Here is a 27834-nt window from a genome sequence, read left to right on the forward strand (position 1 = left end):
GCCTTAGACTTTTGTTTGAGCTAGAAGCATATCTACATTATATTCCTGAAATACAAGGACTGGCTATTAGCAACGTGTATTGAGAATAACCTTGAGAAAGAGAACTCTCTGATCTAAATCTACATGGGACCTTTGTTTGAGGTAGAAACACAATAACCTTGAAGGAATAGAGGTATTTTTTCAACTCTCTGACTTTTGGTCAACGTGGAAATAAGCTCATATTTTTGGGCCTCTGTGCCCTATTTTTGTTCTGCTTTTGCTGCAGTCCATATCCATTCACTGAAAGGGACTCATCTGCTCACACTCATCAATGCACCTTCACACTAGCAATGCAGGTTCTAGAAGGCAAGCAAAGCAGTTGAGTTGGAAAATGGTATAAGAATTTATGAGTAACTAACCTGGAACGTTTCCAGATGTTGGTCCTGAGAAAAGTCCTTCTTAGTCAATATGTAAATTTTTTAAAGCTTGCTTAAATTCAGGCAAAAGAAAATAAAATATGCATTGAGCACATGGTCACTTCACAGTATCTCCTTCCTTTGCATATTTTCACAAGACATATTCACAACCACTACAAGAATCTAAAATGAGAAAAACACTGTAGTAAATCACAGATAAAGCAGAAGAATTTGGACAAATGACTGATCTGTGAAAACTGAGGCTCATGAAGGGAAATCATGAAGGAGATTATGTTTTAGACATAAAATATTTACCTTATCTTCTATTTACTATTTATTGTTTGGAGGAGGTATAAAAGATATTATTGAGTGTTTGAAATGTTGAATATAGAATCTGTAGTGTTCTTGTTGATATTCAAAAACATTTTATAATGCTATTAATATAACTGATTCTATGGTGATTTGATGATTGTAGAACAGCAGGATTCAGAAAAATTTAGAATGGCAGCTGATTATATGTTCTCAAGACAATGGAAGCACAGTTTTTGGTTAGATATTCTATTACTGTCAGTCCTGTAATATAAGCCCCACTGTGCAAGTTGTGCAAAACTCAATTTCTCTAACCATAGATGTTGTTCCCTGACAGGGATTTTGTAAAAGAATTCCCAGTGTGAAACTAGGAATTTCAATTTTGTGTGTCCTCCCTGTCTCAATGTGGATCATCTAACAAAAGCCACTGATATCATTTCTAAAGGCATTAACATAAAAATATTGTTCTGGCAGTCATGGCCCCAAATTTTTCTCAAAATGACATCCCCCATGGAGCCGTAATTTCCACAAAATTAAATGATGTCATGAAACTACCTGAATTCTCCTCATATATATTTCTGAAACAAATTTGATCACATGCATATCAGGTGCATAGCCATAGGGGAAGAATGTGTCCAAGATTCCCCAAAGGCTAGAAATCAACTGGGAAATAAAGGAATCATGAATACACAAATATCCTCTGCTTTGGCTGCAGAAATAAAAGCAGGTGGGAAAATATGGGTACCCATTTAATGTCCTGATCTGAAGAGCACTTCACAACACACACTGCCCAGGCTTCAAGAAAGCCAGAGATGTTTGCTTTGATTTTTCTCTTCTTTTTCTTGAACATTCCACTTCTTGTGTCCAGGTTCACTCAACCCAGGTGCTTTTGGAGAATGAAAGAGAATAAAGACAAGGACGAAGATTTGGTGACAGGTTGTGTCTTCTTCCTTACAACAGTGCAGCGGCCTGTGGAGAAAGACTATTTCAACCACATTCTGAATACACAGTAAGTTTCTTTGAATTTTCTATGTAAATGTCACCATAAATATTTCAAAGGGGGTCAGAAATATATGTACAACCACAGGCCTTTATTTCCATAGGACAGTGTTCACTGTCTCTTTCAAGTAAGAATTTTTTGTTGTATAAATGATATGTTTGTATTCTTTGAAATATGAGTTGTCACTAATAGTGGTGACTGCTTACTTTCTTTGCACTTACCTGAGTGGCAGCTGCAGCTTGTGATGCTTTTCAACACTTGAGAGTCGTACCTACTAGCTCTTTGCCATTCTTTAAAAAGCACGTGTCTCTTCTCTATAGATCTAAACTGTTTACTCACTGTCAACACTATTTAATTTATGTCTTATTTTTCTCTTCAATGATTTTACTAATTATAGCTTCGTCTTTTACCAATTTGTGCACTGTTCACTTTTGATTTTGTGTATTGTTGGTTGTTCTTTTCAGATATAGACTTAGTGCCACCTCCAGAGCTCAAATCATAAACAATTCTTAATTTTTACTGTGCAGGAGTTAGTGTTTCACTTCCATAAATTCTTTTTTTTTGTCCATTAATTAATATTTTAATCGATCATGAGGGAACAATGTCTGAATAAATTAGCCTTGCTTCATAAGGATAGAGGTTTACATTCGGTCAAGATCCAAGAAAATCTAGAGGTGATTCAAATAAAATAATTTACATTTGGGAATAAACAAAGAGTTCTATTGTAATCTGGGACATATACACAGGTGGGGTGGGGAAGGCTAGGGTTTTATTGGGGACAGAGAAAAGCTACAGAAGGTGTTTTTTTATTTTCTTTTTTTTCCAGTTTATTTATTTTTTATTAAAAATTGCCATCTCCTCCCTTCCTCCTCCCCCTCCCCTCCCCTCCCCTCCACCCACACCCCCACTCCTTACCTCTTGAGGCCAAACAGCCATCAGGGTTCTCTACACTATGTTGATTCCAAGGTCCTCCCAACTCCCCCCAGGTCCAGGAAGGTGAGCAACCAAACTGACAAGGCTCACACAGAGCCCGTCCATGTCATAGAGACCAAGCCCATCGCCATTGTCCTTGGCTCCTCGGTCAGCCTCCACCATCAGTCACCCTCAGAGAGTCCGATTTGGTCGCATGTTCCATCAGTCCCATTCCAAGTGGACTTGGTGGTCTCCCATTAGTTCTGTCCTGCCGTCTCAGTGGGTGAACGCATCCCTCATGGTTCTGACTTTCTTTCTCATGATCTCTCTCCATCCGCTCCTCATCAGAACTTTGGGAGCTCAGTCCGGTGCTCCAATGTGGGGCTCTGTCTCTATCTCCATCCATCGCCAGGTGAAGGTTAAGGCTCACAGTGAGCCCGTCCATACTGTAGAGTTCACATTCATTGCCGTTGTCCTTGGTTTCTCAGTCCTCCTCCACCATCAGCCACATTCAGAGAGCCCGGTTTGGTCCCCTGTTCCATCAGTTCCATTCCAACTGGACTTGGTGGTCTCCCGTTAGATCTGTCCCACCGTCTCAATGGGTAAACGCACTCCTCACGGTCCTGACTTCCTTGCTCATGATCTCCCTCCTTTTGCTCCTCATCGGGACCTTGGGAGCTCATTCCGGTGCTTCTATGTGGGGCTCTGTCATTTTCTCCATCCAATGCCAGGTGAAGGTTCTATGGTGATATGCAAGATATTCATGAGTATGGCAATAGGATCTGGACATTTCTGGCACCCTCTCCTCAGCTGCCCAAGGACCTAGCTGGGGGCGTCTTCCTGGACACCTGGGAACCCCTCTAGAATCAAGCCTCTGCCAACCCTAGAATGGCTCCCTTAAGTAAGATATATAATTCCTTGTTCCCATATCCACCCTTCCTATATCCCAACCATCCTATTCCCCCAAGCTCTTCCCATCCTCCACTTCACACTTTTCTCGCCCCATCCCCCCTCCCCCCATCCCACCCCACCCTTATGTTCCCATTTTTTGTCCGGCAATCTTGTCTACTTCCAGTATCCAGGAGGATAACTATATGTTTTTCTTTGGGTTCACCTTCTTATATAGCTTCTCTAGGATTTTTACGAATTATAGGCTCGATGTCCTTTATTTATGGCTAGAACCCAATTATGAGTGAGTACATCCCATGTTCATCTTTTTGGGCCTGGGTTACCTCACTCAGGATGGTGTTTTCTATTTCCCTCCATTTGCATGCAAAATTCAAGATGTCATTGTTTTTCCATAAATTCTTATCTCAATTTCATGTTGAGTATTAACGAAACTTTGATGGCATTTTCCCTAAGGTAGTAACAATTATTTTAAGATTGTTTTTTATTTCAACATGAAGAGGTATTTACATTTATTCATGAAGATACCACAAAGGTAAGAAATCAAAATAGAAAGTAGATTGTTTTTAAGTCTGAATGTATCATTCAGTATGAAAGTGAATGTTTGAGTTTGTTGTTTATTGTTCATATGATAGATAATATGTAAGAAGACATAGGAGTTATTATTTATTAGTAGTAGTAGTAGTTGATATTATTTAAGGGCAAACATGAACACAAAATGGTATTGGTGACTATGAATATTATAAAAATTCATAAATATTTTCCATACATTGCACACTTTATATTATTGTTCTTTACAAGCTTGTAATACTGGCACAAATGAATCTCACTGTAATATCCAGATGTACACAGTTCTCAATTGCATGCCAGTGGTGTGAGATTATAACTGGAAATGTAGACAAAAGGTGCTCTGTAGAAGAAAATTTAAGTTTTCAGATATACCAGGTACAATTACATTGAACATACCTATTTAAGCATTAAATACTTGGACATTTTGTGGTTTAGGCCCTTAATCTCTGCATTTATGAAATGGAGTAGGTGTATCATTATGCATTCAAGGCCAGTGACAAATAAAAACCAATTTTACTGAAAATTGTGAAATCCATTCCCTTTTATGGTCTATATGAGTATTTCTCATGTCCATACACACAAATCAATTTATTTACCAAATGTAGTCTGATAGGTAAATGTATTAAAAGTTAATATTTAAAGAACATTTTGTACCTTTAATCGATAAACCAGAAAGATAAAAGTACAAGATAGTGATGGTAGACATGAGGGAATATGTTAACTATATTGTCGACTAAATATGAAAGAATTATTAGTACAGGAGCCAAACATTACCCCCAAGAGACTACTGTGCACTCACCACTCATTCCTTGAATGCCTCATCCAGTTAAGTTTGTTTACCTGAATCTTGGCTAATGCATTACATGTACTTTTAATATTGCTCAATTATTTCAAACTGAATATATGATCAGGTTTTCTGTATCACCACAAGCCTGTATCTATTATTTATCGATTGATCAAGCACTAAAAAACCATAGATGCATGTCCTTTTCTGTAAAAGTTGCAAATGGCTCATCTTATTTATGGGAGATTTACTTTCATGAACTTTTAAAGTATTTTAACCTTCCAACAACTTATCACATTCCAAACTCACAACACAGGACATTTGCTTCAATTATTGAGGGAGCTTGGGAATATTGTCCAGTAAGTGATAATCCTCTTTTTACTACAAATAATTATATATAGATGTCTGTCCATAATAAACACTGTTGCCTTTTATAGAACAGAAACTGAAAACTGCCAGTTTGCTCTGTTCTTGAATTTTTACAATGGTGATGTAGCAAAAACCCTGAACTTTTAACAAATATGTCACTAGTATTTCAATTACCAGCAGGAGTGCTATAATATTGGGTCAATTACACAGTCTCATTCATTTGATCTGAACAAAATAAAGAAACTCCCCCCAATTATGTCTGTAACGACAAAATCAGGTGTACTGTGGCGCTTAGAGGACCTTATTGAACAACATCTGTCATAATAGGATTGGTCACAGGTCTCTACAAATCTCAGCAGGTGAGTATTTTTGGATGTTTGAAAGAAATCCGTGTCTTCATTGGTACTATTCCCAGATGCTAAGAAAAGTGTGAGGAAGATAATGGCCACACATGGATGTCAAAATGTGAGGTTATAGGCTACTATTCAGAGACTTGATGGGGCTTTTACATTTCCTTGTGTGTAACAGAATTGAGAAAAGATTAACAAGTGAGGGGGTTTTCTAGAACACTTGACAGAACAGTGTTTTTAAGTTCTTAGGGGTGCATGCTACTTTAGCTGCTCCCTGTGTTCATTCAGCTTACCCATGTACTGCAGGTTATTCATTCAGCTTATCTATGCACCTTTCCATCCTATCCTAAGTGATTGTGGTCAGTTTCCCTCTCTGTATCAGATGGCCCACAATGATGCATCTTTAGTTCTGGCCATGATTCCTTTCATGCTTCACTTGAACTAGAACTGGGTTGGGATGCCCATCTCAGACAATGAAGATGGTGCTCAAATTCTCTCATAATTAAAAAAAGCTATATTAAATATGCAGTCTGCTTTGACTTTATGAATATGATCACAGTCAACATGCATTTATACTTGTCAAGACCTGAAGTATATGATAACCAAATCATGACATCATCCACAATTTATTTTTCATTTATGGTCACACAGACAGTTCTCTAACTGTGTGCTTTAGAATGTTAGAATCATTACGTATCCAAAGAATATGGGTCACCACCTCACAAAAGGTTGGATGTCTCTATAAGAATTAGAGACTTCACAATTGACTCATCCCTTGGGATGTTAACTTTTGCAAACCTACCTGCTTAGATTTATGCTTTTTAAATTTTGACCTTACTTGGACCAATCTCAAATACTCAAATGAATACCTGGCCAGATTAAGTAGATGAAGTTTAGAAGTATCAGTTTCTATGTGGCAGAAACTAAAGACCTTCTTATTCAATGCCTCACTGGAATGACTAATGGCACAGACTTTTTATAGGGCCTTTATTGAGAGCAGTTATGATGTATACAGTGCTGTGTATGCTGTTGCCCATGTTGTGCATGCTGTGTCCCATGCAGTGAGTGAGATTCTTCAATAAGATAAACAGTCAGGGGTCCCCTCCTTCATTAGCCTGCTGCCTACAGCAAGGTAGGCCCTTTGTCAGCAAGCTGCTTGGCCTGCAAGGGGACCTGAGAGTCTGCCAGATGATCCATCATTCATTGGGGTGAGTGAGGAGTAAGTGCCTGAACCGCAGCTGCTGCCCAGAGAGGGACACCGACATTCCCCAACACGCCCCACCACCCGCACACTTCCTGCTCTTCCTGCAGGGGTTATTCTCCCCGGATACTGCCTCTCTCTTCCTGTCCCTTCCCAGCTAGCACCCAGGACCCCCCCACCCCCGCCTCATCCTCCCGTCTTTGGGGCCACAAAATCCCACAGCTCAGCCTGTTTGGGCGCCGGGGACAAGAATTCCTCCAACAATTTGAAAAACAACATGAAAGCACCAGAACCCAGCGAACTTATAACAGGAGGACTTGAAAACACTAATCAAGAAGAAGTAGAAAAAATTGACTTTATGAAAGTAATAGAGTCCCTTAGACAGGAGGTGAAAAACTCCCTTAAGGAAATGGACGAGAAGAATAACAAAAAGTTTGAAGAATTGAGTAAATCCGTAAATGATATCCTAGGAAACCAAGAAAAAACAATCAAATAGATAAAGGAAACAGTGCAAGACTTGAAAACTGAAATGGAGGCAAGGAAGAAAACACAACCCGAGGGCCAGCTGGATTTGGAAAATCTATGTAAATGAACAGAGACTACAGAAACAAGCATAACCAACAGAATACAAGAGATAGAAGAAAGAATCTCAGATTCTGAAGATACCATAGAGAAAATAAGCACACTGATCAAAGAAAACAGCAAATCCAACAAATTCTCATCACAAATCATTCAGGAAATCTGGGACACAATAAAAAGACCAAACCTAAGAATAATAGGCGTAGAAGAAGGAGAAGAAATACAGCTCAATGGTCCAGAAAATATATTTAATAAAATTATAGAAGAAAACTTCCGAAACCTAAAGAAAAGATATTCCTATTAAGGTTCAATAAGCTTACAGAACACCAAATAGACTGGATCAAAAAAAAAACATCCCCTCGCCATATGATAATCAAAACACAAAACATACAGAATAAAGAAAGAATATTAAGAGCTGCAAAAGAAAAAAGGTCAAGTAACATATAAAGGTAAACCTATCAGACAAACACATGACTTCTCTATGGAAACCATGAAAGCCAGAAGGTCCTGAATAGATGTTTTGCAGAAATTATGAGACCATGGATACAAGCCCAGATTACTATACCCAGCCAAGCTTTCATTCACTATAAATGGAGAAAACAAAATATTCCAGGATAAAAACAAATTTAAACAATATATAGCCACAAATCCAGCCTTACAGAAAGTAATAGAAGGAAATTCACAAACAAAGGAGTCCAGCATTGCCCAAAATAACTCAGACATCCAGTGACCCTTCACCAGCACATCGCAAAGAAAGGAAAAACACAATCTCTACTACCAAATAAAAAATGACAACCGGAGTTAACATCCACTGGTCATTAATATCACTTAATATCAATGGACTCAATTCACCTATAAAAAGGCACAGGCTAAGAGATTGGATACGAAAACAGGATCCAACTTTCTGCTGTTTACAAGAAACACACCTCAACCACAAAGACAGACATCAACTCAGAGTAAAGGGTTGGGAAAAGGTTTATCAAGCAAATGGCCCTAAGAAACAAGCGGGTGTGGCCATACTAATTTCTAACAAAGTTGACTTCAAACTAAAATCAATCAGAAGAGATGGAAAGGGACACTTTATACTCATTACAGGAAAAATCTATCAGAATGAAGTCTCAATCCTGAATATCTATGCCCCTAATATAAAAGCACCCATTTATATAAAAGAAACATTACTAGAACTCAAGACAGCCATCAAACCAAACACACTGATAGTGGGAGACTTCAACACTCCTCTTTCACCAATGGACAGGTCAATTCGACAGAAACCTAACAGAGAATTAAGAGACTTAATAGAGGTAATGAACCAAATGGACTTAACAGACATCTATAGATCATTCCACCCAAACAGGAAAGAATATACCTTCTTCTCTGCGGCTCATGGAACCATTTTGAAAATTGACCACATTCTCGGTAACAAAGCAAACTTCCACAGTTACAAAAGCATATTAGTAACCACCTGCATCTTATCGGATCACCATGGATTAAAATAAGAATTCAACAACAATGCTACCCCCAGAAAGCCTACAAACTCATGGAAACTGAACAGTCAACTACTGAACCACAGCTGGGTCAAGGAAGAAATAAAGAAAGAAATTAAAGTCTTTCTGGAATTTAATGAAAATAAAGACACAACATACTCAAACTTATGGGACACTATGAAAGCAGTGCTAAGAGGAAAATTCATAGCACTAAGTGCCCACTTAAAAAAAAAACGGAGAAAGCACACATTGGAGACTTAACAGCACACCTGAAAGCTTTAGAAAAGAAAGAAGCAGACTCACCTAGGAGGAGTAGAAGACTGGAAATTATCAAACTGAGGGCAGAAATCAACAAAATAGAAACACAGAAAACAATCCAAAGAATCAATGAAACAAGAAGCTGGTTCTTGGAGAAAATCAACAAGATTAACAAACCCTTAACCAAACTAATCAAACAGCAGAGAGAGAACACACAAATTAATAAGATCAGAAATGAAAAGGGGGACATAACCACAGACACAGAGGAAATTCAGAGAATCATTAGATCTTACTACAAAAGCCTGTATGCCACAAAATTGGAAAATGTAAAAGAAATGGACACTATTTTTAGATAAGTACCATATACCAAAGTTAAACCAGGACCAGGTAAATGCTCTAAATAGTCCTGTTAGTCGCGAAGAATTGGAAACTGTTATCAGAAACCTCCCTACCAAAAAGAGCCCAGGACCTGATGGGTTCAATGCAGAATTCTACCAGAACTTCCAAGAAGACCTAATACCTATACTCCTTAAGGTATTTCATAATATAGAAACAGAACAGTCATTGCCAAATTCCTTTTATGAAGCTACAATTACCCTGATACCTAAACCACACAAAGACCCAACCAAGAAAGAGAATTACAGGCCAATCTCACTTACGAACATCGATGCAAAAATTTTCAATAAAATACTGGCAAACAGAATTCAAGAACACATTAGAAAAATTATCCACTATGATCAAGTAGGCTTCATCCCAGAGATTCAGGGCTGGTTCAACATATGAAAATCTATCAATGTAATCCATCATATAAATAAACTGAAGGATAAAAACCATATGATCATCTCATTAGATGCAGAAAAAGCATTTGACAAAATTCAGCACCCCTTTACGGTAAAGGTCTTGGAGAGATTAGAGATATAGGGGTCATTCCTAAATATAATAAAAGCTGTTTACAGCAAGCCGACAGCTAACATCAAATTAAATGGAGAGAAACTCAAGGCCATCCCACCCAATTCAGGAACACGACAAGGCTGTCCACTCTCTCCTTATCTCTTCAATATAGTGCTTGAAGTTCTAGCAATAGCAATAAGACAAAACAAGGGGATCAAGGGGATTCGAATGGAAAGGAAGAAGTTAAACTTTCGTTATTTGCTGATGATATGATAGTGTACATAAGTGACCCGAAAAACTCCACCAAAGAACTCCTACAGCTGATAAACTCCTTTAGTATCGTGGCAGGATACAAGATCAACTCCAAAAAATCAGTCACCCTCCTATATACAAAGGATAAGGAAGCAGAGAAAGAAATCAGAGAAGCGTCACCTTTCATGATAGCCACAAATAGCATAAAATATCTTGGGGTAACTCTAACCAAGGAAGTGAAAGACCTATTTGACAAGAACTTTAAGTCTTTGGAGAAAGAAATTGAAGAGGACAACAGAAAATGGAAGGATCTCCCTTGCTCTTGGATTGGGAGGATCAACATAGTAAAAATGACAATACTACCAAAGGCAATCTATAGATTTAATGCAATCCCCTTAAAGATCCCATCAAAATTCTTCACAGATCTTGAGAGGACAATAATCAACTTTATATGGAAGAACAGGAAACCCAGGATAGCCAAAACAATCTTATACAATAAAGGAACTTCTGGAGGCATTACCATCCCTGACTTCAAACTCTATTACAAAGCTACAGTATTGAAAACAGCTTGGTATTGGCATAAAAATAGAGAAGTCGACCAATGGAATCGAATAGAAGACCCAGATCTTAACCCACAAACCTATGAACACCTGATTTTTGATAAAGGAGCTAAAAGCACACAATGGAAGAAAGAAAGCATCTTCAACAAATGGTGCTGGCATAACTGGATGTCAACCTGTAGAAGAATGAAAGTAGATCCGTGTCTATCACCATGCACAAAACTCAAGTCCAAATGGATTAAAGACCTCAATATCAATCTGAACACACTGAACCTGTTAGAGGAGAAAGTGGAAAGTACTCTACAACATTTGTGCACAGGAGACTGCTTCCTACGTATAGCCCCAGCAGCACAGACATTAAGGGCAACATTGAATAAATGGGACCTCCTGAAGCTGAGCATCTTAGTAAAGCAAAGGACACTGTCACTAAGACAAAAAGGCAGCCTACTGACTGGGAAAAGATCTTCACCAACCCCGCAACAGACAAAGGCCTGATCTCCAAAATATATAAGGAACACAAGAGACTAGACTTTAAAATGCTATTTAACCCAATTAAAAGATGGAGCACTGAACTGAACAGAGAATTCTCAACAGAAGTTTGAATGGCCAAAAGACACTTAAGGGCATGCTCAACCTCCTTAGCAATCAGAGAAATGCAAATCAAAACAACTTTGAGATACCATCTTACACCTGTCAGATTGACTAAAATCAAAAACACCAATGAAAGCCTTTGCTGGAGAGGCTGTGGAATAAGGGGTACACTCATCCATTGCTGGTAGGAATGCAAACTTGTGCAACCACTTTGGAAAGCAGTGTGGAGGTTTCTCAGGAAATTTGGGATCAACCTACCCCAGGACCCAGCAATCCCACTCTTGGGAATTTACCCAATAGATGCCCAATCATATTACAAAAGCATTTGTTCAACTATGTTTATAGCAGCATTATTTGTAATAGCCAGAACCTGGAAACAACCTAGATGCCCTTCAGTGGAAGAATGGATGAAGAAAGTGTGGAATATATACATATTAGAGTACTACTTGGCGGTAAAAAACAATGACATCTTGAATTTTGCATGCAAATGGATGGAAATAGAAAACACCATCCTGAGTGAGGTAACCCAGGCCCAAAAAGATGAACATTGGATGTACTTACTCATATTTGGTTTCTAGCCATAAATAAAGGACATCGAGCCTATAATTCATAACAAATCCTAGAGAAGCTATATAAGAAGGTGAACCCAAAGAAAAACATATAGTTATCCTCCTAAATACTGGAAGTAGACAAGATTGCCGGACAAAAAAATGGGAACTTGGGAGTGGGGTGGGATGGGGGGAGGGAGGATGGGGGAGAGAAAAGTGTGAAGTGGAGGATGGGAAGAACTTGGGGGAATAGGATGGTTGGGATATAGGAAAAGTGGATATGGGAACAAGGAATTATATATCTTAATTAAGGGAGCCATTCTAGGGTTGGCAGAGAGTTGACTCTAGAGGGGTTCCCAGGTGTCCAGGAAGACACCCCCAGCTAGGTCCTTGGGCAGCTGAGGAGAGGGTGCCAGAAATGTCCAGATCCTATTGTCATACTCATGAATATCTTGCATATCACCATAGAAACTTCACCTGGCATTGGATGGAGAAAATGACAGAGCCCCACATAGGAGCACCAGACTGAGCTCCCAAGGTCCCGATGAGGAGCAAAATGAGGGAGATCATGAGGAAGGAAGTCAGGACCATGAGGAGTGCGTTTACCCATTGAGACGGTGGGACAGATCTAATGGGAGACCACCAAGTCCAGTTGGAATGGGACTGATGGAACAGGGGACCAAACCGGGCTCTCTGAATGTGGCTGATGGTGGAGGAGGACTGAGAAACCAAGGACAACGGCAATGAACATGAACTCTACAGCATGGACGGGCTCACTGTGAGCCTTGTCAGTTTGGTTGCTCACCTTCCTGGACTTAGGGGGAGCTGGGAGGACCTTGGACTTAACATAGTATAGGGAACCCTGATGGCTCTTTGTCTTGGAGAGGGGTGGAGTGGGGGTATGGGTGGAAGGGAGGGGAGGGAAGGGGGAGGAGATGGAAATCTTTAATTAAAAAAATGAGAAAAAAAAAGATAAACAGTCAGTGGATGATAGGAAAAAATCTGATATTAAATTTTTGAAGGTAGAACGCCTTTTATTGGATTATGTTTGGTGTCATCAATGTCATAGTGCTTAGAAGCTCTCAGATGCCAAAATCTAGTATTTTAAGAAATATGCACCATATAGAAAAATTTCTGAACATTTTTCTACTGTGTTAATAAATCTAGACTTTGCTATAAAATTTCAATACAGACAATGCCAGGGAAGAAACTAATTATCAATGAAAATCAGTGATTTCTACAAAGCATATGAATATCATCCCATTCTAATATTGAAAACATATCAGTCCTTAGTTATTAATGTTCTCCATATTGATAAGATGAACACTCCTTTGTTAATTGTCACATATGTGGTAAGTTATTGAATGTGATGTTTCCATAAGTTTCCTTAACTGATTCTTCCCTCATGTAGACTCTGGGGACCTCACATATAACTCTAAGAGTAATTACAGAAGAAACTGTGTTGTGATTCAATTTTGTGAATACATGCATGTTCCTTTATGTGAATGGAGATTTCTCACTTTGTATGAATGTATGTTTGTGTGTTTCTTTGTATCTGTTTCTACATCAGTGTTTCTATATTATATATAAATGTGTGTGTGTGTGTGTGTGTGTGTGTGTGTGTATTTAGTGTATGCTTCAGTATAGCTGCATCTCTTTCTGTTCTTAGAAGTGAGCATAAATTTGCCTTATATCTATGTGTTTCTTTATGGGAATTTTTTATGTATATCTGCCTGTGAGTGTTTGTCAATGTCTCTTCATGTGCCTATGTGTATGTTCTTCATATTTCTTTATATGTGCTTGCAAATATGTGTATCTGTGTTTCTATGTGTGTTTGTGTATCTCTTGTTATGTCTTTGTATATGTGCATAAATTTCTCTATGTCATTGTCTCATTGTGTGGTTATTTGTATTTATGTATTTCTCCCTGTGTGTATTTGTCTGAGAATATGCACGTATGTGTGTCTATATATCTCATTTGCCAAATTCTCTTTCTGTGTTTCTTTGGGTTTTATATGTATCTCTGTCTACATATGCCACTGTGTTTATCTGTGTGTCATTGCACAAATGAGTGAGTATGTATAAATGAGTATGTGACTGTAATATGCATTTATCTCTCTATGGATGTGAGCATCTCTGAGTGTAGCCATTTCTGTGTTTATGTGTGTATGTGTGTGCAGTTCATATCTATGATGAAGCAGCTCAACTGAAGAAGAAGCAGCTGTAATATGAGGTCCAGGGAAAGTCTGCAACCCATGGAAAGAAAGACAAGCCACTAATGTAGTCATGGAAATGTGCAAAAGAGAAAACTGCTTCAAGATGTGAGGGAGTGGGGCTGCCTTTAGGAAGAGCTGGTCAGTGATCAGCCAGCAACTAGTGTTATATTTGGAGTTACTTTGCCTGTGAACTTTAAGGCCTGTGGTCTTTGGTCTCTGGGAATTGGCAACAGCTAGAAACTCTTGTAAGAGGCTGAAAAAGGAAGATGACAGACTTACTTTGATGACTGGAGGCAAGGGAAGAAAATCCAGTTGTGGAGACTGTCACTAAAGTAGCTACAAAGCTCAGGGTGACTGGCTAACTCTTGATTTTGTGCCCAGAGTTGAATGCCAGATGATGTTTTTAGCTAATTATTTTTTATCAATAAAAACTCAGGAGTTAGCTATCAATGTAAGAGCCTGAACAATCAGAGTAGTAGCAGAGAAGCAACAAATGCCCACATATCTCTTTTTTCCCCATCCAAAAGAGTCAAATTCCTCTCTAATGTCCCACTATTACTTCCTCTGAGTATCTGTCCTCTCTCCTGCAAAACTTCTGTGGTTAATTTTGGTCAGCTAATAGCTAGCTACACCCTTCAACTTAATACAAACTATCATCACTCTTGGGAACATTGAATATAATATGATAGTTTGAACGTAATCAAAATACACAATATAAAAGTCTTTCACTTACTTTATATAGGAACATAGAGCTATTTTACATCGTTTCTGGTTATTATGAAGAGTGTTGTTCAACTGATTTTTTCATAGTCTCATTGTCATTATTAAATAGGATGGCTACCTTTTTTTAACCTAATATTGTATCCCACCACTTTATGAGTGATTCAGCTGTAGTGATTCTGTGCTATAATTTTCTGAATCACTTATATATGCTCTCATATATTCTGCATATACCTTTATTTTAGATTCTTTCTTTTCAATTTGTAGCTTTTTGATGTCCTTTGACAGTCTTACTGATCTTACTAAAAGTTCAAATAATATGTTTAATACACATAGAGAGCATAGACAACCTTGACTTGGTTCCGATATTAATAGAAAATTTTTGAGTTTTTTTCCTATTATTGTTATGTTGGCCCCAGGAGAGCTGTAAATAGTTTTATTATGTTGAGGTATGTTCCCTGAATCCATACTTTCCTAAAGACTAATGTCATGAAAGTCTGTTGGAATTTGTCAAAGGAATTTTAGCATCTAATGAGAATATGATGTTGTATTTTTCTTTCAGTTTGCTTATATGGTGAATTATATTGGCTGATTTTCTTTTTTTTTAGACATAAAGCTTTATTAAAGGAGAGAGGGGGGAGAGAGGGGGGCGCGTGTGCACACGCAAAAGGGGGGCAGTGAGAAGAGCTTGGCTGATTTTCATATGTCAAACCATCCACCAAACTCTGGGATAAAGCCTAGTTGGTCTTTATCTTTGTGATGTATTCTTGGATTCAGTCTGAAAGTATTTCATTGAGTATTTTACACTGATATTCAAAAGGGAAATTCATTGAAATTTTCTTTCATAATCAAATAAATTGTGAATTGTGTATCAGATGATTGTGGTCTCATAAAGTGAAGTTGGCAATTTAGCTTCTGTTTATATTTTGTGTAATAACTTGACAAAAACTGTTGTTCGCTCTTACTGAAATATCTGTTAATCTTCTGTGCTAAAAATTATCTATCTTTGGGCTTTATTTGGTGGGGAGACTCCTAAAGATTGTTTCTATTTCCTGAGGAATTGCAGAAGTACTTCTACTGCTTCTCTGATCTTGATTTAATCTGATAGTTCTAGTGAGAAATTATCCTTTTCTTTTTTATTTTACAATTGTGTTATTGTAAGTTTTTTAAGTAAGACCTAATAATTATCTAGATTTCCTTGATGTATATTTTTATGTCTCCTCTTAATTTCAGAGTTTATTAATTTATATATTCAATCTTTATGTTTTTTTGGATAAAGATTCGTCTTTCTTGTTGATTTTCTCAAAGAATCAATTCTTAGTTTTATTGCCTATTATTATTTTTCTCTTTTATCTAACTTATTAAATACAAATGTCATTTTGATTATTCCTGTGTCTTTTCCTTTTGGATGCCCATATTTCTTTTGTTCTATAGCATTTAGGTGTGTTTTAAACTGATAGTATAAGATATAACCTATTTTTTTGTAAAATGCTAGATAAATGACATTTTTTTACCACTGCTTCCATTTTGTCCCATAATTTGAGTGTATGTAGTATTCCTATTTAGTTAAGTCTAAGAAGTCTTTAATTTATTATTGTTGTCTTGATTCCCTCATCATTCATTTGAGAGTTGTTTATTTTCCATCAGTGTGAAGCTTTTTGTTTTTCTCTTTAAGTTGATATTCAGGTTAATCTCTGCTTCTTTGATAGGTTGCAGAGAGTTATTTTATTTTTCTTGCATCATTTGAGATTTGCTTTGTGACCAGGTATATGGTCAATTTTGAGGAACGTTCCATGAGATCCTGAAAAGATGAATTATTCTTTTATGTTTGTGTCCAGCATTCTGTAGATATTTGATAGGTTCTTTTCTTTATAATGTCTCTTACAAGGGGTATTTCTCTGCTTTGCTTTTGTTCAGATGACCTGTCCTTTGGAGAAAGTGGTATGTTGAAATGTCTAAAATATAGTGTGTGAATTAAGTTTTAGGTATATTTCTTTTACAAATATTTTTCCCATGAATTATACTATAGATGTTAAGAAGTGAAATATAATCTTTGGGATGTCTACTATAATAAAAGTGCAGTAACTTTTATCATTTTCTTGTATTAATCTGAGGTTTAAATTTTTTATATTTTGTTAAATGTTATAAAAAAAACTGCACTATCTTGTTTCCTAGGGCATTTTCATGAAAACCTTTTTTTCATTCATTAACTTTGAGATATAACAATCTTTGTTTTGGAGGTATGTTTATCATTTCCAGAAGGATGAACTCCTTGGACATTCATTCTTTTAGTCCATGTCTTTTTATTTTGGAGCCAATACCACGTAATATCAATTTCAAGTGATTTTTAAATATCTGTTTTATTATTTTTGTTGTTGATGGCAGCGGTGGTAGTTTTGGTGGTGGTGGTTTGTGTGGATGTTTCCTGTTCCTGTTTTCCTAGGAAGAGGCTCTTTATTTCCTGTGTTTTCATGCATGTAATTAACCTCTCAGGGTTGAATTCTCCTTGTGGTACCTTCTGTGGTGCTCTATTTGTGGATAGATACTGTTTAAATTTATATATCAAGGATATCTTCTCTCAGTCACTGAGAATTGAATATTTTTATGGTATAGTAATATGGGTTGAAATATGTGCTCTCTTGGCATCAGGTAAATTGAACACATCATTCTGTCTTTTATACCCATCACTGGAAATTCCGGTGAAATTCAGATACGTCTACATTTATATGTTAATTGATGTTTCTACCTTGTAGCATTTAATATTCTTTCTTTGTTCTGTTTATTTAACATTTTAATTATTATTTTGTGAAGGCATCTGTTTTCTGTTACAATCTGTTAAGTATTTTGTAAATTTTTGTACCTTTTTCGGGTTCACCTTTTCTAGTTTATAAAAAATTTCTTCTATAATATGTAAAAGATATTTTCTGGTTATTTGTGATGAGGTTCTTCTCATTCTTCTATTTCTATTATTCTTATATTTGATCTCTTCAAAGTATTTCAGTGTTCCTGGATGCTCCATGTCAAGGATTATTTTAGATTTAACATCTCCTTTGATAATTGTTTCTATTTTTTCATATCTTGTATTCTATTGGGGATCATTATGTCTATAGTTCGTGTTTGCTTACCTAGACTTTCCTTTTGCACAATTCCCTCAGATTTTGTTTTATTTATAGTATATGCTTCCTATTTTAGGTAAACATTTTATTCATTTTTTCAATTGATTGTGCTTTCTTTAAGGAATTTATTTCATTTACTACATTTTTGAGTTTGCTCTTTCCTCAATTTCTTTCATGCATTTATTTATTATCTCATTAGGCTCCTTGGTGTAGGAGGTCCTTCTGTATTTGTGTTGTTTTCACTGGTTAATAAAGAAACTGCTTTGGACCTGGTGATAGGGCAGAACTTAGGTAGGCAGGGAGACAGAACTGAATTGTGGGAGGAAGAAATCAGAGTCAGGTAGATGCCATTGATTCTCAACCTGAGACAGACGCTGGTTAGAATTTTTCCTGATAAGCCACTGCCACATGGTGATATACATATTAATTGAAATGGGTTAAATCAAGATGTGAGAGGTAGCCAATAAGAGGCTAGAGATAATGGGACAAGGAATGATTTAATTAATACAATTTCTGCGAGGTTATACTGAGGCTAAGCTAGCCAGGCGGCCAAGGCAAACAAGTGGGCCCCACCTTGCAACAGGTCCTCAATCAAATTCATGAAGTTGGTTTTAAGGTCTTTTGTTATACTTCAGTTGTACTGGAAGTCAGGTCTTGCTGTAGTAAAATAACTGGCATTGGTAGTATCATATTGCCTTGGCTGTTGCTGATAGAATACTAATACTTGTGTCTAGGAATCTGACTTTGTGGTGAATATAGACCTAGGTGCTTGTTTACAAGTTCATCTTTGGATACATGCTTTATTCCTTTGTTTATATTTCTTCTTTTGTCATCTCACACTTTGCCTAAAGATTTTAAATGCTTCTCCACTCAAGTTGGAGAATGAATGTCTGGTGGCAGTAGTGGCCCATGGTCCAGCAGTGAGGCTCTCCCTAAGTTGGAGCTGGGGCTGTTTGATTCATAGAAGTTTGGGATGAGAATATGGTAGGGCATCAAATTGTAGAATTGAATGGGGGTAGGCCATCAATGTCAATCTCTAACATTCCTGTATGTTCTCTGGTTGAGTAGAGACACTCTTCTAATGTTAAGGTACTGAAGCACTCTGGTCTGGAGGTTTGAGGATGAGCAATTGCATTTTGGGTATATGGAAAGTGAGTGACATTCAAATGTGAGTGTCCAATCTGTAATACTAGTGACCATTGTGGTTTCTGGCAGAGCTGGAAGAGTGTCCCTGTTGCTGGCTGGGTAATGTAGAAAGGGCAATCAAAGACATGAGATATGGTGAACAGGCACAGAGAGAGTGAGAGCCTTGGAGAATTCAATGTGCAAATCTCCAACATGGACTTATGTTGGCAAGCATGTTCCCAGGTAAAGATCTGATAAACCAATGCAAGATTGTGTTAAATCATTGACTTGCTCTGTCATTGATGCTTTCTCTGTGGTGAATAGTCATCTGTTTAACTGCCCAAGGAAAGTTTACACAATGTTCAAGACACTTGTGGCAACAGTAAAACTTTTCTGAACAGGAAATTAGCAAAAAAGTATGTAAAAATTAAAAGTAGAAATCTCTTCCTATGAAAGAATCTGCCTTTCACTTTTCTCTGTGTCCACATTGTGGGCACCCAGGACAGCTCATCAGAGAACCAGAGTCATGCACTTTTTAGATGTTTATTTTTCAATGTACAATAATATCTATAGAAGAACAGTAGTCCTGTTTACCTCATCACAAATACTAAATAAGACATAATACCATTCACAGAAAAGACTTGTCCCATATTTCCTAAGTTTGCTACAGGCATATCCACTGAAAGATTGGTATTGGCCCACACTCACAAAAACACTCTACCATTATTTGAGGGAGTCTGGTTGGTGGTTCCTGGCCACCTGGCTATGTTAGACCTGAAATAATCACATAGAAAAAGTATTATTTAAATTACTGCTTGGACCATTAGCTTTACCTTCTTATTTGTTAACTCTTACATATTAATTTAGCACATCTCCATTAATCTGTGTATCACCATGTGACAGTGGCTTTCCAGCAAAGTTTCCAGGCCTCTGTCTCTGGTGGCAGTAGCTCCATCATGTTCCTCTGACTCTGCCTTCTTCCTCCCAGTATTCTGTTTCATTTTTCTCCTCCTACCTAAGATCTGACCTATCAACAGGTCAAGGGAGTTTCTTTATTCATTAATAGTAATCACAGTACAGATAGGACTTCCACATCACCTGGTGTCAGAAGTGGGATGCAAGCAGTTCCTTGCAATAATTGATCTGCCAATGTTGTGGACTAAATCTATGTAAAACCTGAAAAAACTTAAAAAGGACAAAAGAACAGCATTAAGCATGGTTTGTTAGTGGCATTTTCTTGGATGGGCTCTGTTTGCTTGAGGAAGGCAGAGGCATGGCTTCTTTGGGAAAGAAGTTCCTGCTTCGGTCCATAGCAGGTAATAAAAGCCAAACAACCGGGCGGCGGTGGCGCACGCCTTTAATCCCAGCACTCGGGAGGCAGAGGCAGGCGGATCTCTGTGAGTTCGAGACCAGCCTGGTCTACAAGAGCTAGTTCCAGGACAGGCTCCAAAGCTACAGAGAAACCCTGTCTCAAAAAACCAAAAAAGGAAAAAAAGGAAAAAAAAGCCAAACAGTTTTGAAGTGCAGCTTCCTGGGCCCTGCTTCCAGCACAAACTCTGGCTGTGGAGCATTTCAACAGTATTTTTGGGCCTGGGTGTTTGTGTGCCCACTCAGAGTTGGAAGGAAAGTGGCTGAGACTATGTCCGTGGGTCGGCACTCTCTGCCTAGCAGGTGGCAGGATCATGTTTACTAGGCTTGCACAGGTGGGATAGCAATTTTGACTATTATATATGATTATCTATTAATCTGTATTTCCTAATTATACATTACATTTTTCAATAAGCTATACAAACAGAATGCCTTAATCACAATCGTAAATACATATACATACAACACTGTAGCAAGAGATGATTTATTAAATAAAACCCCATTCTATTTTAGTTATTATCATCCTAAGTAGGCCCAAGTAAATGCCATAGAGTACCATCAACTGATGGACATTCATCAATGTGTAGGTTCTAAGCGTGTGCTAGGGCAACTAATATTTGTCACACACCTAGCTGTGAAGAGTTTTCTCATAGGTATACAGTTAATCTCTTGAATGATCTGATGTGGTTCCATTATCCTCAAACTGCATCAAGATTGGAAGCAAGAGACCTGTCCATTGTAAACATCATATGTGTTCCTATTTCTCTATACTTTGTTTATATACATGTAAAATCACTGCCCTTTAATCTCAAAGTTCACTTCTTCCTCTAGTTTTGCTAAAAAAGGAATTATGAACTGTGAAGTATATGCTTGCATTCTTTGAAAAGTGTGATTGACACTTCCCTTGTCACTTACTTGATTGACAGCCCTAGTGTGTGATAGTTAGCAACACATTAGAGAGGGAATAGAGCAGTTACATATTAGCACATCTTTGCCATTATTTTTAAAACAAATGTATTGTCTTTTTGTATCTAATGTTTATTTTCTGACACTTATTTCCCATGTATCTCTTAAAATTGCTTTCAGTAATTTTGCTAATTATAACTATTCTACCAATGTGGGGACTACACACATTTTAATTTTGCATATTGTTAATAGTTATCAAAAGCAGAAATTTAGTTCACTGGGACACTATAACTACTCAAAGGATTTATGTTTCTTAATGTTTGGAAGAAAGGAATTGGTGTTTGGGCTTCACAAGATCTAGTCTCAAATTCCTGTTGTGTGTCACTAAAATTTTCAATGACACTTTTTCTGTGTAGTAATAAAAATATTCAAAAATTATTTTTATTTTGAAAATATATATGTAAATACATAAAGAAATCATAGTAGTACAATATCTAAGTGTAAAATAGGTTCATTTTACTCTGAGGGAATCATTTAGAATGAAGAAGTATGATTAATGTTAACTGGTCAGATTATATGAAATGACTAGGAAGAGACAGAAGTTACTGCTCTTCCCAAAAAAATAAATACAAATTGGTATTATTCACTCCAAACTTGCTTATTACCCACTTTTATTACAGAAAGCCTCATAAACATTTTCCTCAGATTTTATTCTTTATCATCTTCTATTATACAAAGATGTTAAACTGGCATATACAAATTAATGTAGGATGCTATTGTTGTGTTAGTGTAACTGGAAATGTAGTCAAAGCAGTTTTGTAGTATAAAAAACAATTGGTCAGAAGTCTCCAGTGAGAATATATGACATTCTGTGTAAACATAAATTAGGTGAAGAGTACTTAGAAGGTAGTACATGGCCTTAATCTCTGCAATAAGAACCTGGAGCTGGTGTATCTTTGTATTTTTGAGACCAGCCTAATCTGTAGCAAATTGTTATTCAAAACCTTGGAATTCATTCTCTATTAATTACCCACATTAACATTAATACATTGGTGAACACATACATACAGCTTTACAAAATACATCTTTGGTATTTAAATTCATTTAAATATAAATCTTAAAAAGAGATTTTACACTTCCATTAGATAAATCAGATAAAAAGAATAACACAAAGATCAAAGGCATATGTCAACTATAATGCCCACTGATTATAAAGAATCAAAAGCATAACAGCCAAATGTTTCCTATACTATTGTATACTCAACAGGCATTATTTGACAGTTTTATCAAATTCAGATAATTTTGTGAGAAAATATGATGAACTCATAGGCTCACATGTTTCTTGAATTTTTCACATTGATTGATGATTTAAAAATGAATATATAAATAGGTTTAAGGTTAAAGCCTCTGCCGTTGTCTTTATCTTTAGAGTAAGCACTCAAAAACAAGAAATTGAAAACACACTCTTTGAAAGGTGCGGATGTATCACTTTATTTATGGGAAATGCACTCTGATGAATTTTTAAAGCTTTGTACAAGCTTCTAGCTATTTATATTATTCTAATCTAATCTAATCTAATCTGATCTCGTGGTTGGGAATGCCATACAGCTCATAATAAGCCATCTATTGACTACTCAGGATCATCTGTATCTCTCTGTCCATATTAATCACCATACCCTTTTACAGAACAACAACTAAAAACTTCCAGTTTTTGCTGGCCTTAGCTTTTTCCATGGATGAAATCAACAGGAACCCTGATCTTCTACCAAATTCATCATTCGTATTTGAATGTCCAGAGGGTGGTTGTGCAACTGGGACAAAATTTTATAGTCACTTTTACTTTTTTGAAGAAGTTCATCATTTTCCCCCTAATTATATGTGTCATGAACAGACTATATGTGTTGTGGTCCTTACAGGACCAAATTTGGCAACATCTGTGATCACTGGGACCTTGCTCAACCTTTTCACACCTCAACAGGTGAGATTTTATGTTGTAACTTTGCAAGAAATTCTAAGTCTGCTCTTATAATCCTAGAAGCTAAGAAGATTCTGAGGAGGATATTACCATAAAATTTGCACTAAAAGGTCTTGTTCAAGGTTTTATTCATTCCTTATGGGGCCTCATTTCCCCTTTTGAAATTGAGATGAGGGAAGAACTAACAGATAAGGAGTTTTTTCTCATTTTTTTATTAAAAATTTCCATCTCCTCCCCTCCTCCCCCTTCCCTCCCCTTTCTTTCACCCACACCCCCACTCTCTCCCTCTCCAGGCCAAAGAGCCATCAGGGTTCCCTACACTATGCTAAGTCCAAGGTCCTCCCAACTTCACCCAGGTCCAGGAAAGTGAGCATTCAAACTGACAAGGCTCACACAGAGCCTGTCCATGCCATAGAATCAAATTCCATCGCCATTGTCCTTGGCTTCTCAGTCAGCCTCCAGGGTCAGCCACATTCAGAGAGTCTGGTTTGATCGCATGTTCCATCAGTCCCATTCCAACTGGTAGTAAGTCTCCAACAGTAAATGTGTTGTGGTGACAAAGTCCGCATAGAGTTCATGCAAGACACAGGTGGTTACAGAGACCTTGGCTAAAGTCTCTCTTCCATGATACCACAACCCTCAGGAGACCCTGGGGGAGATGGCCACATGTTTCTAGGCCCCAGACAGTCGCTTCTACAGCCTAGAAAGCCTCTACTTGGTGGTTAGTTGTTCACAGAGCCATGCCTGTGAATATTGTTTCTCAGAGGTATTTGCCCCAAAGACAGGTAATCATGTTGTTCGAGCAGCCCATAGAAATGACAGACCATGTCCAGGTCCTCAGAAAAATACTTGTATGAGGTCTGGGACTAGGCCACTAGGCTTGAAAGTCAACTTCGTCACTCAACTGCTGTGCAAACTTAGACACAAAGCATCTGCATCTCCACTTCCTCCCTGTAAAACAGACAGACAGAACCATCTCATGAGGCTAATGTGGGGTTTGGTTTTTACTTTAAGACATTTAGAAACTTGACACATAGAAAATTGCATAGGCAGCAGTACGTGACAGTCACCTGGTCACTTACATGTTTATCCTACTTGTCCTCACCCCTGCAAGTGGCTCCCTCCCTACAGTGCTCTGTCCCAGGAAGAGAAACTGCTTCTGATCACGCAATAACCTTCCAGGTCACGGGTGGGACAGAACTAATGGCAGATCAGCAAGATAAGGAGTTTTATAAGGAACTCTTGACCTAAAGTGTGTTTACAAGTTCTTATGTATGTGTGCTACCTCATGCTGCTCCCTGTGTTGTAGGTCCTTCAGGTTACCTATGGACCTTTCCATCCCATCCTGAGCAATCGTGAACAATTTCCTTCTCTGTATCATATGGCTGAACAGCACACATCTTTAGCCCTGGCAATAATCTCTTTGATGCTTTACTTCAACTGGAACTGGATTGGACTGGCCATCTCAGACAATGATCAGGGTACTCAATTTCTCACACAATTAAGAGGAGAGATGGAAAAAATTACAGTCTGCTTTGCCTTTGTGAATGTGATCCCAGTCAAGATGCATTTATTCTTGACACGAGCTGAAGTGTATTATAGCCAAATCATGACATCATCCACAAATGTAGTTATCATTTATGGTGACCCAGACAGTACTCTAGCTGTGGGATTTAGAAGGTGGGAATCTCGAGGTTTACAGAGAATATGGGTCACCACCTCACAGTGGGATGACACTACAAGTAAGAATGACTTCCAACTTAATTCATTCAATGGAAAAATAACTTTTGCACACCATCATGCTGAGATTTCTAATTTTAAAACATTTGTCCAGACATTGAACCCTCTCAAATACACAGAAGAATTCCTGGCCAGGCTGGAGTGGATGAACTTGAACTGCAAAGTCTCAGCTTCTATGTGTAAGACCCTGAAGAATTGCTTATCCAATGCCTCATTGCAATGGCTAAAGGTAGAGACGTTTGACATGGCCTTTAGTGATGAGAGTCATGATATATATAATGTGGTATATGCTGTGGCCCATGCCTTCCATGAAATGTTTCTTCAGCATGTGTATAATCAACCCACAGACAATGGAAAAGGACATTATGCTCACTGCTTTAAGGTAGTGTTTCCTCTTTTGAATGAAATTTGATGTCATCAATGTCAGCGTCTTTAAATGTCTGTCAAATGTCCCAATTTAATGGATTGTGGAATATTTCATAAAGCAGAAAGATTTATGGAAATTTTTCTTCATAATGATGTAAATCTGGATGCTCGTATAAATCTAAATGCAAATCAATGGTATGGAAGGTACAATTTGTAAAGAAAGTACACTGATTTTGTTACAGAGTACCTGACTGTCACCACAGCTATTGTGAAACTGTAAGCCTAAGTCCTTACTCCTTAATCCTCTTCTTTATGAGAAGATGAATCCTTGCATATTTATTGTCAAATATGTGATAATCAGTTTATGAGATGATTTTCACAAGTGTTCTAAACTGAATCTGTTCATACTGTAGGCATTTACGACCTCATTTCTCATCCTGAGTGAAAGTAATTACACAGTACATTTGTATACATAAGTATTAATGCATGGTTCTTCTTGTGTATGGTTTCATGTTTTTCTGTTTCTAGATATCTCTTATTGTATCTGTGTGAGTGGGTGTGTGTGTGTGTGTGTGTGTGTGTGTGTGTGTGTGTATGTTTCTGTATATCCACATATCTATCTGTTTGAGGAACTGAAAATCAATTTCTCTTGTATCAATATTTTTCTGTACGGGAGTTTGTTTCTGTGAATAACTTTTGTGTATTTTTTCAGTGCATGTGTTTATATGTGTTGAGTTCACTATTGTATATTGCTTGAACATATGTATATCTTTGTTTCTGTTTGTCTGTCTGTCTGTTTCTCTCAATCTATCTTTGTATATGAGCATAAATCCATCAACATCAATAGCTCTCTGTGTAGGTGTTTTGTCTGTGAGTGTCTCCCTGTGGGTATTTGCAATTTAATTTGTGCATGTATTTGTGGCCTTCTTTATGTGTTTCACAGCTTTCTGTTTTGTGTGTCTCTTTTGGTGCATATGTCTCACTGTGTGTATCATTGTTTTCATGTGTGAGTTTTAGCATTTGTGTGTATGTCTATATAAAATGTGTGTAGATGCATTATGTATGTATATATGAAAGTGAATCTCTGACTGTATGTCTCTGTCTCTCTCTCTCATGGTGTGTGTGTGTGTGTGTGTGTGTGTGTGTGTGTGTGTGTTTTCACATTGGTGTTTTGTATCTGCATATATGTCTGTGTTTCTGTATGGTACCTTTTTCTGAAAGAACTTAAATTCTAGGAACATTATGATAATTTTATTTGTCCACATGATTTACTGTTATTTCTCCCCTGGACACCTTCAATAATATTGCCTTTAAGATGAAATAAAATGCATTTTATGAATTGAAGAAAGGGCATACACCCACTATAGAATGGTGTGTCTCTTTCAGCTGCACTCCTTTCTGAGGAAAACACGCTTCACTAATCCAGTTGGAGACAGAATGATTATGAACCAGAAAGAAAATCTTAAGGAAGAGTATGACATTTTTCATATTTGGAATTTACCATATGGCTTTGGACTAAAGGTGAAAATAGGAGAGTTTAGCTCATATTTTCCATCTGGTCAACAGCTGCATATATATGAAGACATGATAGAGCAGGCAACAGGAAGTAGACAGGTGGGTCTGACTTAACTGCATTCCTTTGCATTACACAGCAGTAACACAGACAATGGGTTTGATTTGTGCTGTCTTATAACCAACTAAAAATAATTCATCACATTACAAAGCAGTTACATTCCTCCTATTGTGTGTTTCTACATCCATTTTTGATGTGACATTTTATTAATACTTTAAGGATTTCAGATATGCGTACAATGAATTTTTATCATTCCAGAATATCTTTCTTTTTTAATATATAATGTATAATGACTTACTACTGTCAATATTTTCATTGATTTTTATTGAGCTCTACATTTTTCTCTGCTTCCCTCTCTGCTCTTCCTCTCCCGTTCAACCCTCCCCCAAAAGTACCCATGTTTTCAATTTACTCAGGAGATACTGTCTTTTTCTACTTCCTGTGTAGATTAGATCCATGTATGTCTCTCCTACCATCCTCATTGTTGTCTAAGTTCTCTGGGATTGTGGTTTGTATGCTTGTTTTCTTAGTTTCTTTTGTTTAAAAACCACTTCTGAGGGAGTACATATGATAACTGTCTTTCTGTGTCTGGGTTACCTCACTCAAAATGATGTTTTCTAGCTCCATCCATTTTCCTGAAATTTTAAGATGTTATTATTTTTTTTTTTTTTTGCTGTGTACTACCCCATTGTGTAAATGTACGACTTTTTTATCCATTCTTTGGTAAGGGGCATTTAGGCTGTTTCCAGGTTCTGGTACGACAAACAATTC

The 27834-nt window shown here is 37.3% G+C and overlaps 1 protein-coding gene across 4 annotated transcripts in view; it reads left to right on the forward strand.

Moving 5' to 3' along the window:
• Window positions 1-1516: 1516 nt before the first annotated feature.
• LOC119820421 (vomeronasal type-2 receptor 116-like) overlaps window positions 1517-27834 on the forward strand; it is a 32298-nt gene continuing 5980 nt past the window's right edge. For 2 of the 4 annotated variants that reach the window (XM_038338717.1, XM_038338714.1), the window contains exons 1-4: window positions 1517-1713; window positions 23096-23387; window positions 24694-25506; window positions 26877-27104. In XM_038338717.1, coding sequence (XP_038194645.1) covers window positions 1517-1713; window positions 23096-23387; window positions 24694-25506; window positions 26877-27104 — 1530 coding nt within the window. Of the gene's footprint in view, window positions 1714-23095; window positions 23403-24693; window positions 25507-26876; window positions 27105-27834 lie in introns of all 4 variants that reach the window. The other 2 variants (XM_038338713.1, XM_038338715.1) reach the window with 2 other exon arrangements.

The sequence above is a fragment of the Arvicola amphibius genome, chromosome 8 (assembly GCF_903992535.2).
Source record: "Arvicola amphibius chromosome 8, mArvAmp1.2, whole genome shotgun sequence".
Taxonomy (NCBI): Eukaryota; Metazoa; Chordata; class Mammalia; order Rodentia; family Cricetidae; genus Arvicola; species Arvicola amphibius.